This window comes from Leucoraja erinacea, chromosome 6 (assembly GCF_028641065.1).
Source record: "Leucoraja erinacea ecotype New England chromosome 6, Leri_hhj_1, whole genome shotgun sequence".
NCBI classification, from domain to species: domain Eukaryota; kingdom Metazoa; phylum Chordata; class Chondrichthyes; order Rajiformes; family Rajidae; genus Leucoraja; species Leucoraja erinaceus.
Window position 1 is genome coordinate 85,788,842 of NC_073382.1, and position 15,318 is coordinate 85,804,159.

Genomic DNA, 15,318 nt, shown 5'->3' on the forward strand with positions numbered 1-15,318 from the left:
TTGTTGTGTCCCGTTCTCATCTGCTCTGAAGCTTAATCATGTCATTAGCATGTATACACATTATAGCATTTACAATGACACACATTATTTCTGACCAGGGTGTACTGAGCTCGCGAGGAAGATTTATTCTCATGGCTGATGCCGACGGAGCTACTAAATTTGCTGATATTGAGAAAGTCGAAGCTGCTCTGAAAGCTCTCCAGCCGGGCCCTGTGAGTATTGCCCTGTGTTTGTGCATATGTCTGATCTGTGGAAAATGCAGCCAATTTGCTGCAAATGTAATCAAACCTCCAGAAAACTATTTGGTTCCATGTTGTTCTTTCAAGTGCCAAAGGATAGAACTAAATGCAAAATGACTGCTTTAAGTTGATAAGTGAATTGCAAAAGATGCTGCCCCATTGTCTTCAGAACCTCCCTTCATATCTGGTTTCCAAATTTCTGGTAGTGGCTGAAAAGCAATGTGAAATAGTTGTGTGGTATGACCAAAACCAATATATCAAGAAAATATGGATACGTGCTGTATTCTGCGAACAATGAATTGTTCAGAATGAATCAAGGGTTAGGAGTGTTTAATTGTCATATGGACCGAAAACAGAACTAGGAAATTCTTACGTACAGCAGCCTAACAGGCCTGTAAACACAGTAGTCAATAGATAACATAATAAACGAAAATCAAAATTCAATAAATTAAAATATTAGTGCAAAATAAAAGGCCAAGGTCCTGAGTGCAGCCAAGATAGTTCGTCGTTCATTGTTTAGTTCGTGTTTATAGTGTTCAAGAGCTGGGAAGAAGCTGTTCCTGAGTCTGGAGGTCATGGTTTTCAGGTTTCTGTGCCTTCTTCACATTGAATGAATTATTTGGGGTCTGGAGTTGAAATGAATTTTAATTATCATAATTCATGCAGCTTGTGGAACAGAATTTCGAATGAATTAGATAATCCGTTGATGTATAGTTTGTAGTTTTAATAGACGTAAAGATGCCGGTGTACAGCGTAGAAACAGGCCCATTGGCCCACCAAGTCCAAGCCGTCCATCGATCACCCGTGCACTAGTTCTATCCTACACACTAGGGACAATTTACAGAAACCGTTAACCTACAAACCTGCACGTCTCTGGGATGTGGGAGGAAATGGGAGCACCCGGAGAAAACCCATATATGGTCACGGTGAGTGGGTACAAATTCCACACCGACAGCACCCGTAGTCAGGATCTAACCCAAGTCTCTGGCACTGAGGCAGCAACTTTACCGCTGCACCACTGTGCTGCCCGAGAAGTTATTTAACGGCCAACAACCTAATTTAAGTAATAGAGTTTTCATTTAACTTTTTTTTAAATCTTTGTACTATTAGAAAATTGAACATCTCATTTTTATCTTTTTAGAGTTGCCGGTACACTGTAGTTTCCTGTTTCAACAACACATTGCCTGATCAGTGCAATACTTTTGTGGGAAATCAGCTAACTGAATGAACTTTAATCTCTCTTTCAGGACGACATGGCCATTTCGTGTGGGTCAAGAGCTCATTTGGAGAAAGATACAATCGCCAATGTAAGAGCAAATGTTGAGCTATAAACAGATGAAGTTGTTGTGTGAATTTGAATGCCATTTGAAAACATTACTCCAATTTGAATTTTAGCAATACAACTTATGGAACAGGTTGCCAAAGGAGGTAGTTCAAGTCAAGAGAGTTTAATGTCATGTGGCCCAGATAGGACAATTAAATTCTTGCTTGCTGCAGCACGAAAGAATATTTTAAGCATAAATACAGATCAGATCAGTGTGACCATGTACCATAGAATATATATATGCACACATAAATAGATAAAGTGCAATAGGCTGTTATAGTTCATAGTTTGTTTGAAGTTGTGTTTAATAATCTGATGGCTGTGGGGGAGAAGCTGTTCCTGAACCTGGATGTTGCAGATTTCAGGCTCGTGTACCTTCTACCTTATGGCAGCGGAGAGATGAGTGTGTGGCCAGGATGGTGTGGGTCCTTGATGATGCTGGCAGCCTTTTTGAGGCAGCGCCTGCGATAGATCCCCTCGATGGTGGGGAGGTCAGAGCCGATGATGGACTGGGCAGTGTTTACAACTTTTTGCAGCCTTTTCCGCTCCTGGATGCTCAGGTTGCCGAACCAAGCCACGATGCAACCGGTCAGCATGCTCTCTACTGTGCACCTGAAGAGGTCCGAGAGAAGTTCGTTGAGGCAGGTACACGAGGACCTGAGCTACAGGGCAGGCAACATCTTTATTCCTTGGAGCGCAGGCAGCTGAGGGGTGATATTATAGAGCTGTACAAAGTCATGTGGGGAATAGATAGGGTGAATGCACAGAGTCTTTTACCCAGAGTAGGGAATCGAGAACCAGAGGGACCAGAAGGCTTAAGGGACCACTTTTTAAAATTGTATTTGCAAGCTTTTCAAAATTCTATTTTCCAAATCAACTTCTGAGTTATATTTAAAAAAAAAGTGCTGGAGCAACTCAGCGGTTCGGGCAGCATCTCTGGAAAACATGAGAGCAGACTTTTCGGGTCTTGACCTTTCTTCTGTCGTTTCGAAATGGAGCGTCAGCTATCCATGCTCTACTGAGATGCTGCCTGACCGACTGAATTACTCCAGCATGTTGCGTTCTTTTTGTAAACCAGCATCTGCAGTTCCTTGTGTTTACATTCTGAGTTATATCAATTTGATTGTCGATTACTTTTGATGGAGTTTTACCTTTTCTGTTTCAGCGTTCTTATTTTCGGACACTGCTCATGTATGGGTTCCACTTTCTGGTATGGTTTCTGTGTGTGAGGGGTGTCAAGGACACACAGTGCGGCTTCAAGCTTTTGACCAGAGAAGCAGCTCGAACAACCTTCTCTATGTTACATGTGGACCGCTGGTATGCTTTTGAATTACACCATTTATTTTTGTTGTAGAGATACAGCAAGGAAACAGGCCCTATGCCTCACCAACCATCGATCACAGGACACACTGGTCAACCTGAGCACCTTCAGCAACAAACTGGTTCCACCAAGATGCAGCACAGAACGGCACAGGAGATCCTTTTCCCCTGTGGCTATCAAACTGTATAACTCCTTCCCCTTCTGTCATGGGGTAGACTGACTCCCCTTCTCACCCCTCACCAATCTTTGCATATTCCCAATCCTAGACTTTCCACTCATCAGTTTAATTTCATGTTTCACATATCTTGTTGTGTTTTCTGACTAATGGCAGATCAATTTCCCTCCTGGGATAAATACAGTTCTATCGAATCGTACATCGTTCTATCCTACAGACTAGGGACAATTTACAGAGGCTAATTAACCTACAAAGCCACACGTCTTTGGGATGTTGAAGAAAACTAGAGTGCCCGGAGGAAACCCGTGGTCACGGGGAGAATGTGCAAACTCTATACAGATAGCACCCAAGGTCAGGATCGAACCTGGACCTGCACATGGATTTGCAGGGAAAGTAGAGATGTGGATTAGGTGCAGGCCTATAAGAGTTGGTCTTGGCATCATAGAAACAGAAACATAGAAAGTAGGTGCAGGTGTAGGTCATTCGGCCCTTCGAGCCTGCACCGCCATTCAATATGATCATGGCTGATCATCCAACTCAGTATCCTGTACCTGCCTTCTCTCCATACCCCCTGATCCCTTTAGCCACAAGGGCCACATCTAACTCCCTCTTAAATATAGCCAACGAACTGGCCTCAACTACCTTCTGTGGCAGAGAATTCCAGAGATTCACCACTCCCTGTGTGAAAATCATGTTCAGCACGGAGGCCTGTACTCTTCTGTGTTCTGTGAATGAACAGTATATAGGAAAAATGAAAGGGCCAGGCTTTGTCCTGCCCCCACTTCTCTTCCAGATTTCTCCCCACTACTACAATCAGGCTGAAGAAGGGTTCTGACCCGAAACATTCTCCAGAGATGCTGCCTGACCTGCTGAGTTATTCCAGCGCTCTGTCTTTTTACCAACATCCATCTCTGGACCAGTATGTGCAAACCTAAGAACTTAACCGCCATTACGAGGGGGATTGAGGAAAATAAAATAAAAATGTTAAGATGTCTTGTCCTTTATATATATTGCAAACTTGCTTACTTTTTTTCTATAATCTTACAATTGGTTTTCATATACATTTCAGGGCTTTTGACGTGGAACTCCTCTACATTGCTCAGTGTTTAAAGATTCCAATTACAGAAGTCGCAGTGGAATGGACAGAGATTGAGGGTGAGTAATGTAGACATCAGTGTGCAGAGTAGAGACAGCAAATATTGGAGAAACTCAGTGGCTTCGGTTTTATAATTGTCACATGTACTGAGATACAGTAAAAAGCTTTGTTTTGTATGCTATTTAATCAAATCAGATAATATGGGCATTTTTCTAATCATCTGGAACCACCCCTAACTTTAATGATTCTTGAAAGATCACAACTTTTGCCTCCACAATCTCTAAAGCCACCTCTTTCAGTAGCCTGGGATGCAGTTCATCCGGTCCAGGTAACTTATCCACCTTTAGACCTTTCAGCTTCTCAAGAACCTTCACTTTGGTGATGATCACTCCACTAACTTCCACACCTGACTATCTTGAATTTTACCCATGTTTCTGGTGTCTTCTACTGAGAAAACTGGTGCAAAAAATGTATTAGATTCCTCTGCCATTTCTTTATATCCCATTATCACCTTTCCAGCATCATTTTCCAGTGGTCTGACATCCACTATTGCTTCTTTCTTACTCTTTATATACCTGAAGAAACCTTTGTTATCTACTTTTATATTATTGGCTAGCTTACTTTTCTCCCCATATTGCCTTTCTGTTTTTTAAAAGCTTCCCAATCCTCTGGCTTCCTACTAATCTTTGCAATATTATATTCCTTCTCTTGTAGTTTTTTGCTGGTCTTTGACTTCCCTTCTTAGCCATGGTTGCCTCACTGTTCTGTTAGAATCTTTCTTTCTCTTTGGAATGAAAAGATCCTGCATCTTCCAAATTATTCCCATATATTCCTCCCATTCCTGTTCCACCGTCATTCCTGCCCGGGTCCCTTTCCAGTCAACTTTAGCCAGCTCCTCCCTAATAACCATATAACCATATAACAATTTACAGCACGGAAACAGGCCATCTCGACCCTTCTAGTCCGTGCCGAACACATATTCTCCCCTAGTCCCATATACCTGCGCTCAGACCATAACCTTCCATTCCCTTCCCGTCCATATAACTATCCACTTTATTTTTAAATGATAAAAACGAACCTGCCTCCACCACCTTCACTGGAAGCTCATTCCACACAGCTACCACTCTCTGAGTAAAGAAGTTCCCCCTCATGTTACCCCTAAACTTCAGTCCCTTAATTCTCAAGTCATGTCCCCTTGTTTGAATCTTCCCTACTCTCAGTGGGAAAAGCTTTTCCACGTCAACTCTGTCTATCCCTCTCATCATTTTAAAAACCTCTATCAAGTCCCCCCCTTAACCTTCTGCGCTCCAAAGAATAAAGCCCTAACTTGTTCAACCTTCCTCTGTAACTTAGTTGCTGAAACCCAGGCAACATTCTAGTAAATCTCCTCTGTACTCTCTCTATTTTGTTGACATCCTTCCTATAATTAGGCGACCCAAATTGTACACCATACTCCAGAATTGGCCTCACCAATGCCTTGTACAATTTTAACATTACATCCCAACTTCTATACTCATTTAACATTACTTCCCAACTTCTATACTCTGCCTCTGCTTCTGCTTCTGCTCAACAGAATGCCTCTGCTCAACAAAAATATGGACATTCGATTTAATTTTCTCCCTCCAAATTGCAGGTTGAATTTTATCATATTATGGACACGATCTCCGATTGGTTCCTTTACTTTACGTTCCCTAATCAAATCCGATTTATTACATTATACCAGATCCAGAATTGTCTTTTTCTTGGTGGGCTCAACTACAGGCTGCTCTGAGAAACCATCTCATAGGCACTGTACAAATTATCTCTCTTGGGATCCAGTACCAACCGGATTATCCCAGTCTACCTGCAGGTTGAAATCCTTCATGACCACTGTAACATTATTTTTTTTTCCACGCCGATTATATCTCCGGATGTAGCTTGCACACTATTTCCTAGCTACTGTTTGGGGGCCTGTAAATAAATCCCATCGTTTTACCTTTGCAGTTTTGCATCTCAACCCACAAGGATTTTACATCTTCTGATCCTATGGCACCCTTTGTTAAGGACTGAATTTCATTCAATCCCAGAAGAGCTTACCCAACCCTCTCCCCACTGTCTGTCTTTTCAATAGGACATGTAACCTTGGATATTCAGCTCCCAGCTCAGATCCTCTCTCAACCACGTCAACATAATACCCACAAGGTCGTAACTACCAATATCTAACTGCGCTAAAAGCTTGTCCACTTTGTTCTCTATATCGCGTGCATTCAAATACAACACCTTTACTTCAGTATTCACCACCCCTCCTCTCACATTGGTCCCAACGTTACCAGACCTTAGTTAATCATCCCGACTTAAAGTTCCTGTCCTATTACTTCTAGAGACTTCCGTGACTTCTCCTGCACTCTCCTTCCCTTTAACTTCATCCGTACAGTTCCAAATTGTTGACCCCTTCCCCCCCACAATATAGTTTAAATCCCTATCTCTAACCCTGGTTATTCGGCCCTGGTTCCAGCGGGTTCAAGTGGAGTCCGTCCCGTTGGAACAGCTTCCCCCAATACTGGTGCCAATGTCCCACAAATTCAAATCCATTTCTTTCATACCATCCTTTGAGCCACACATTTAACTCTTTAATCTTCTCAACCCTATGCCAATTTGCATGTGGCCCAAGAAGCAATCCAGAGATTATTACCTTTCTGGTTCTGGTTTTCAATTTGGTGCCTAGATGTTCAAATTCCCTGAGCAGAACCTCTTTCCTTGTTCGACCTATGTCATCAGTACCCACATGGACCACGATGACTGGATCTTTCCCCTCCCACTCCAAGTTCCTTTGCCGGTCAGACTAACCCGAATCTGGGCACCAGGCTGACAGCACATCCTTTGGGACTAAGAGTGTAGGAAAGAACTGCAGATGCTGGTTTAAATCGAAGGAAGACACAAAATGCTGGAGTAACTCAACAGGATAGGCAGCATCTGTGGAGAGAAGGAATGGGTTTCGACCTTTCGGATTGAGACCCTTCTTCAGACGAAAGGTCTCAACCCGAAACGTCACCCATTCCTTCTCTCCAGAGATACTGCCTGTACCACTGAGTTACTCCAGCATTTTGTGTCTATCTTTGGGATTCTGATGGTGAGAATGGTGTCTATTCCCTTAACGATACTATCCCCAATGACAACAATGGTGTCCTAGAGTAACAGTTTGTGTTGATCTGAACTGATAGAGGTCAAGTTACTCTGGATAGTAGAGAAGGTGAAGGAGGATGGTGAGAAGACAAAGGCTTTGAGTGAAATAATGTAGCTATTAAGGGACAGTTAAATGGAGACACAATGAACTGCAGATACTTCGGGTCAGGCAGCACCTGTGGAGGGAATGGACAGACAACATTCCAGGTCTGGACCTTTCTTCAGACCTGGTAACTTTTCAGGTCAAGAATTTCTTCAGTCCCGACAATAATGTCGTCAGTCCATGCCTTCCAGAGAAGCTGAGTTACCGTAGCATTTTGTGTTCCTTGTATCTCTATTTAACTGTTCCTCAATAACTAATTATTTCACCTTATGCCTTCGTTCCTCTTATCATTCTTCACATTTCAAGGTTTTGGATTGGGACCCAGGTCTGAAGAAGGGTCCCGACCTGAAACATTAACTATCCATGTCCTGCTGCCTGACCCACTGAGTTACAACAGTCAGCACTTTTTACCCATCAATTCCACTTTATTTATCTTGCGTTACAGGATCCAAGCTTGTTCCCTTCTGGAGTTGGCTACAGATGGGTAAAGATCTTCTCTTCATTCGATTACGTTACCTCACTGGTGCCTGGAATCTGGAAAAGCCCAAAAAGGTCAATTAAGTTATTGGACTGTAATTGAGAAGGTGAAAATGAGAAAGCTCAAACAAGAATATAATCAGGGGACAGGGCGACTCAAGAGATTTACTGCAGAAGGTGACAGAGTTTACTTCACTTTCATGGCTTTCTATGGATTGCATGCTGAAAAATGAAGTGGAAACTTCCTGGACAGATTGGTTGAATCAGAGATAAAATGATTCAAAAGACCAAAAAAAAACACAGGGGAAAGGCTTATATTTAACGAATAATGGTGCATCATTCTCGTCTGTATCATGGTTATAATGTGTCTTGGACAACTCTTTCTGTAAATGGGATTAATGAAATGCATATTTAGTGCTGAGTGATTGACAGCACTGTCTTAAACATTTTTGTACAATTCGATTGCCAAATTAAACAAAATTGCCATGCCTCGTTGCAAAGAGAGCATGACTCAAAATGGTGCTTGTGTTTCTTAATTTTGTTTAATCCATAGTTTATGTTTGGATTCATTGGGTTTATTATTGATTATGAAGTGAGTCTCAGATTTCCAAGCATTTATTGAATTTATTGGCTCATATAAAAGCCAATCCAGCTAAATTTACTATCCAGTACATCAAGAAGTATTGGGTAGAAGAAAAGAAATCAGGTCACAAATCAGACTTTCTGCCGAAGGCACTGGAATTCTCTGCCACAGAAGGCAGTGGAGGCCAATTCACTGGATGTATTCAAAGTTAGATATAGCTCTTAGGGCTATGAATCAAGGGTTATGGGGAGAAGGCAGGAACGAGGTACTGACTTTGGATGATCAGCCATGATCATATTGAATGACGCTGCTGGCTCGAAGGGCGGAATGGCCTACTCCTGCACCTATTTTCTATGTTTATCAGAGTGACTGGCAAAATACCAGGCTTTGGAGCTTTAAAAAAAAAAAAGGAAAATGCTAGAAATACTTAGCAGGGCAGGCAGCATCTGTGGAGAGAGATAGAATCATAGAGCATGGAAACAGGTCCCTCTTGGAAACACAACCTGCCCAACTGATCAACATGTCCTATCTACACTCGTCCCAACTGCCTGCATTTGGACCTTATCCTTCTAAACCTATCCTAGAATTTATCCCTACATCTAGAGTTAACATAAAATAAAGGACAATGTGCTGGAATAATTCAGAGGGTCAGGTAGCATCTCTGGAGACCATGGAATAGCGAACGTTTCGCCAACGCTGAGCTGCCAGGATATGTCTGAGAATATTAGCGACTCCTCTTGAGGCAAGGTGGAACTGCAGGGAGAAGCCTGAGATCACACTGCCTCCTCCTTTAAAACCAGGACTGAGCTGCTGAGACATGCCTGAGATTGCTAGCACTGCTGCACATATGCGCTGATGATCAGTGCCCTCTTGTGGTCCTTGACTTTTTTGTCGCTGCAAATAACAGATAACATGCGAGTTAACCATACAGCGAGTGTTGGTGTGGTCACAGCCAGAACCATTGTCATCCCTGACACCACACTACTTATAAAATCTTTTTGGATTTCCCTTAATATTATCTGCCAGAGCTTTCTCCTGTTCTCTTTTTGCCCTCCTGATTTCATTATGAAGTATTCAATTCAATTCAACTTTAATGTCATCGCACAAATACAAGTATGAGTACAACGAAATGCAGTTTTGCGTCATTTCGTAGTAGTTGTGCATAAAGAAATTTAAAAAAATAGAAAGAGAGAAGATACAGAATAATCAAAAAATACAGAATAATTAAACAATGGGGACGGAGGGACCGGAGAAATCTATCGGCGGGACTCCGAGTTCAGCAGTGTGATTGTGTTGTTGTAGAAGCTGTTCCTCATCCTACTAGTACGTGACCTGAGGGTCCTGTACCGCCTCCCTGATGGGAGGAGGGCAAACAGTCCATGGTTGGGGTGTGAGGAGTCTTTGATGATCTTCCCAGCCCGTCTCAGACACCGTTTTCGGTGGAGGGCATCCATGGCAGGGAGCGGGGCACCGATGATGTGCTGCGCGGTTTTCACCACCCGTTGTAGTGCCTTCCTGTCCGCAGCAGTGCAGCTGCTGTACCATACCGTGAAGCAGGTGGTCAGGATACTCTCTATGGTACAGCGGTAAAAGTTGGTCAGGATCCGGGGGGACAGGTGGGCTTTCTTGAGCCTCCTCAGGAAGTAAAGGCGCTGCTGTGCCTTTTTGATCAGCTTGGAGGTGTTCCTTGGAGATTCCCAGTTCCTGAAATTCCTCCAGTGATACACTTAATCCCAGCTACCTTTGCCTGTCCCAAGCCACCTTTTTCCTGACCCCAGCACCTCAATTTCTTTCATCACCCAAGCTTCTCTATGCCCACCTGCCTTGCCCCTCACTTTAACAGGAATATGCATGCCCTGAACTTATCATCATACTTTTAAAATCATCCACTTTCAGGGTGTCCCTTTGCCTGCAAACAACCTACTTCAATCAACTTGAGCAAGGTCCTGTTGAATATCAAATTTGGCCTTGCCTAATTGAGAATTTCTTATCTCGTGGGCCCATCCTGCCTTTATCCATAGCTATCTGGAAGCTAATAGAACGGTAGTCGCTTGTCCCAAAAGGCCCTCCCATGAACGTGTCAGTCACGTGCCCATCCCAATTTCCTCAGAGTAGATCAAGTTTTGCCCTCTCCTGTGCAGGAGTCCTACCTGTCTCTCTATGTACAGCCAAAGTAAATTTTCCTTTCACAAACTCCACCATTGCTAAGCCTTCTGCACTATGACATTCTGTGTCAATATATTCTACTGTATATTGTTATAGTTAGGTTACTATAACAACCTTATGAGTCTTGCGGCTGCTCACAATCTCCTATCATATTTGCTCGTCTAATTCCTGTTGACAATTTGGTGGCATGCAATACGCCCCAGCAAGGTAATCATTCCCTTTTTATTTCTCACCTCCACCCATACAACCTCACTGAGTGAACTATCAACAATGTCATTTCGGGCTACTGTCGTGGCATTCTTCTTAATCAATAAAGCAACACACCCTCCTCTTTTACCCCCACTTTTATAATTTAGAGATACAGCACAGAAACAGGCACTTCGGCCTCTGGAGTCCGCGCCAACCAGAGATCACCCAGTACACCAGCACTATCCTGCACACTAGGGACAATTTAAAAACTTTACCAAAGCTAATTAACCTACAAATTTGTTCACCTTTCGTATGTGGGAAGAAACCAGATCACCCGGGAAATACCCACACGGTCACGGGAAGAATGTACAAACTCTGTACAGACAGCACCCATTGTCAGGATTGAACCCAGGGCTCTGGCTATGCAAGGCAGCAACTCCACTGCTTCGCCACCGTTCTGCGGTAGGACATGGACAGTTGATGTTATGGGCCGGAACTGTTCCTCTGGACTGAGAGTGTAGCGGGTGGGGCTAGAACTATCAATACGATAAGTGGATAAAGGTGCGAAGGGATGGATTGGTGAATGGAGTCAGTTGAGGAGGGATGAATTGATGAATGGCAGTGAAAAGAGGAATGGATTGGTAGATGGGGTCAGAGGTATGAGAAAGGGTGAATATAACAACAGATACTGGGACATGTTTGGTGGAGGTAACGGCTCGAGAGAGAGATGATGTAAATGGGAGATGGAATTTGGGAACAAATAAGGAAGGAATTGTGGGCCGATCACAACAGAGGGGAATAGGACCTTATAAGACGAATGTTTGGGTGAGGGGCAGATGGAGTGGGCAGGGGAGAAGAAGGGTGGGAAGGGGTGAAGTATTTATGGAAAGAAAAGGTATGTGCGGGAAATTAGATGAACTAGGGGGAACCGGTTAACTGAAAGAAGCGAATTGTTCTTGCTGTCGGGTTGCACAGTATATAACCGAGGTGGAACATGAGGTGCTGGTTCTCTAGATTGTTTGATCTTGCCCTGGCAGTGAAAGAAGCAGGGGACAGACAGGTTGTCAAGGAAATGGTACCGGTATTAAAATGGCTCCAGGTGGCTATGCAGACAGTACAAATGCTCAAAAAAAGCCATCACCTAGCCTGCACTAGATCTCGCATATGTTGAGCTTCACCTATGTGGAGGCCTTAATGGGATCACAATGTTTAGAGTTTATCCAGCAATGTACCCCTCTTCATCTGCATCAACCTTGCCCATAGTAGTGACACTTTAGTGTCATCGGTAAACAGGTTTAAGATGAAGGGGAAAAAATTTAACCAGAAACCAGGGGTAACTTTTTCACACAATGAGTGATGGCTGTATGGAACAAACTGCCAGATGAGTAGTTGAGGCAAGGACTATCCCATTTAATAAACAGTTAGACAGGTACATGGATAGGACAGGGTTCGAGGGATAGGGACCAAACGTGAGCAGGTGGGACTAATGTAGCAGGGCATGTTGGCCAATGTGCGCAAGTTGGGGCGAAGGCCCTTTTTCCACGTTGTATCACTATGACTCTAAAAGCTTGCATGAAACTGTCATCGTGCCAAGGGCTTGCACAGGGTGGAATTTTTGAAATGCATCCGGGAAAGCTTCCTCAGACAACATATAGAGACCCCTACTTGGGAGAGGGCAAAGCTGGATTTGCTCTTGGGAAATTGGGACCAGCGACCACTGTTCTATTAACTTAAAGACAGGACGGGCCCTCGAGTTAAATTCTGAATTAGGGCATGGCTAACTTTGGTATTTGGTAGGAACTTACTCAAGTTGATTGTAGTAGAATGTTTGCCAGCAGAAGAACATCCAGTAAGTGAGATGTTTTTTAAAGTGTGTCAAGAGTTCAGGTCCATTGGGAATTCTCCATCGACAAGGCTAGAGAGGCTCGTGCATGTTCCTGTTAGAATGAAGGGTGAAACAGATTGAAGTAAGGAAGCTTGGATGACAAGAGAACGTGAGGCTCTGGTCCGGAAAAATGAACAGGTATCGGAGGCTGGGATCAAATGTATCCCAGGAGGAGTTTCGGACACTGGGGAGCATACTTAAGCAGGAATTAGAGGGACAAAAAGGGGGCAGGAGATAGCTCTAACTATCAGATAATATCAAGGGAAATCCAAAGAGATTTTAGAAATAGATTCAAGGAAAGTGTTTACTTCAGCATTTTTTAGTCTATCATCAGTTTAAACCAGCATCTGCAGTTCCTTCCTCCACATGACATCCTTTATGTAGCTAGATGATCAGAACCATACTCTGTACTCCAAGTGTGTCACGATCACGTACATTTGTAACATGACATCCAAACTCCCGTACTCAATACATTGATGGATGAAGGCAAGCATGCCAGAACATTTTCTTCACCACCCTGTCTGCCTGTATTGCCAATTTCAAGGAAATCTGCACCAGCACTCCTAGATCTCTCAATTCTACAACACTCTCCAGGACGTTACCACTTACGGTGCATATCCTACCCTGGTTTAACCTTTCCGAAATACAACCTCACACTTACATTTCTTAAGAAACATATTACAAAATCTGTCAGCAGTAATTAAATGGCATAATCCATTCCAATGTTTTCCAATCATTGTCATCTGGCTTTGGAATCAGATAGTAAACTTATTCAAAGTGAGGCCTTTCTGCACAACATGGAAACTTCAGGCAGTTCATTTCTCCCTGAAGCCCATATTTCCAGGAAGTGAGTTCAACTGCTCAAGTTCACACTGAGGATTTCAGAGCTTGTTTTTCCGTTCGATTTACTCTTAAGCTGAAATGTACATTTCATCTCAATGTCACATGATGTTTAGAGTAGCAAGTGATTAGACATAGAATATAGAACAGTATGCCACAGAACAGGCCCTTTGGCCCATCATGTCTGTGCCAAACAAGATGCCTCAAGACAAACGTTTCATTGCCTGCACAATGTCTATATCCCTCCATTCTCTGCATATCTATACGTATTTCTAAAAGTATCTTAAACGCCTGTATCAAATCTGTCTCCAGAGAACTGGCCTCCACCACCCTCTGAGGCAGAGAATTCCACAGACTCACAACTCTCTGTGAGAAAAAGTGTTTCCTTGTCTCCGTTCTAAATGGCTTACCCCCATATTCTTAAACTGTGGCCCCTGGTTCTGGACTCCCCCAACATCGGGAACATGTTTCCTGCCTCTAGCATGACCAAACCCTTAACAATCTTATATGTTTCAATAAGATCCCCTCTCATCCTTCCAAACTCTAGAGTGCACAAGCCCAGCCGCTGCATTCTCTCGGCATATGACAGTCCCGCCATCCCGGGAAATAAACTTTTAAACCTACGTTGCAGTCCCTCAATTGCAAGAATGTCCTTCCTCAAATTAGGGGACTAAAACTGCACACAATACTCCAGGTGCAGTCTCACTAGGGCCCTGGACAACTGCGGAAGGACCTCTTTACTCAACTCCTCTTGTTATAAATGGCAACATGCCATTCACTTTCTTCACTGCCTGCTGTACCTGCATGTTTACTTTCATTTTCTGATGAACAAGGACCCCCCAGATCCAGTTGTACATCCCCTTTTCCCAACTTGACACCATTTAGATAGTAATCTGCCTTCCTGCTACCAGTGGATAACCTCACATCTATCCACATTAAACTGCATCTGCCATGTATCTGCCCACTCACCCAACCTGTCCAAGTCACCCTGCATTCTCATAGCATCCTCCTCACAGTTCACACTGTCACCCAGCTTTCGTGTCATCTGCAAATTTGCTAATGTTACTTAGGGATACCAGGTACTCTGGGCAGGTGTCCCCGAGTAATCTGTTGGCTGTTAAGCAGAATATTTGGGTTTTCATCTCAATGATGCTGCCTGATTTACTGAACATTTCTCATCTTTAATCTATCTAATGCAATAAAGAATATAATCCAAACTAATTAGTACGGGTTTTTATTTCGGTAAGAATTAAGCACCTGTTCGTAAAAGTTATGCTTCTACCAAAGTCCTGGTTAGAGCACGCCTGGGAATACCACAAGCTGCACACAAAATGCTGGAGTAACTCAGCGGGTCAGGCAGCATCCCCGAGAGAAGAAGGAATGGGTGACGTTTCGGTGGAGATCCTTCTTCAGACTGAGAGTCAGGGGAGAGGGAGACTAGATGTATGGTTGACAAGGAGGCACACATACAATCAGTAAAATTAATTAGGAGGACAGTGAAACTAGTCAGAGAACTAGGGTGGAGGCGAGACAGAGAGTAAAGCAGCATCTGTAGTTCCTTCCTACACAAACTACATGAAGGTCTGGGCACACGTTTTAAATATGAGCCGATAATACACTTACGAACATGCAACGTCCAACACAAGATACGCGGATCCACTAATGCCAGAGCTGCACGTCCTGAACCTTGCACAGTGTGGGTGGGACCTTCAATCGTCGCTATCGAATCAAGTCAGTGCGTGTCACCAAGCCTCTTGT

General features: G+C 43.5%; 1 protein-coding gene and 1 long non-coding RNA gene across 2 annotated transcripts in view; one reads left to right on the forward strand and one right to left on the reverse strand.

Moving 5' to 3' along the window:
• The window catches only part of alg5 (ALG5 dolichyl-phosphate beta-glucosyltransferase), a 26,501-nt gene extending 18,087 nt beyond the window's left edge, over positions 1–8,414 (forward strand). Inside the window, exons 6-10 of the mRNA XM_055637518.1 lie at positions 99–212; positions 1,487–1,546; positions 2,729–2,880; positions 4,129–4,214; positions 7,866–8,414. Of these exons, the coding sequence (XP_055493493.1) occupies positions 99–212; positions 1,487–1,546; positions 2,729–2,880; positions 4,129–4,214; positions 7,866–7,981 (528 nt within the window). The 3' untranslated portion in view covers positions 7,982–8,414. The remainder of the gene's footprint in view (positions 1–98; positions 213–1,486; positions 1,547–2,728; positions 2,881–4,128; positions 4,215–7,865) is intronic.
• LOC129698390 (uncharacterized) lies at positions 8,167–15,318 on the reverse strand. Its single transcript, XR_008723671.1, has 3 exons — positions 15,184–15,318; positions 12,641–12,772; positions 8,167–10,053 (listed from the first exon to the last, which is right to left on the reverse strand). It is a non-coding gene; the product is annotated as an uncharacterized LOC129698390 (long non-coding RNA).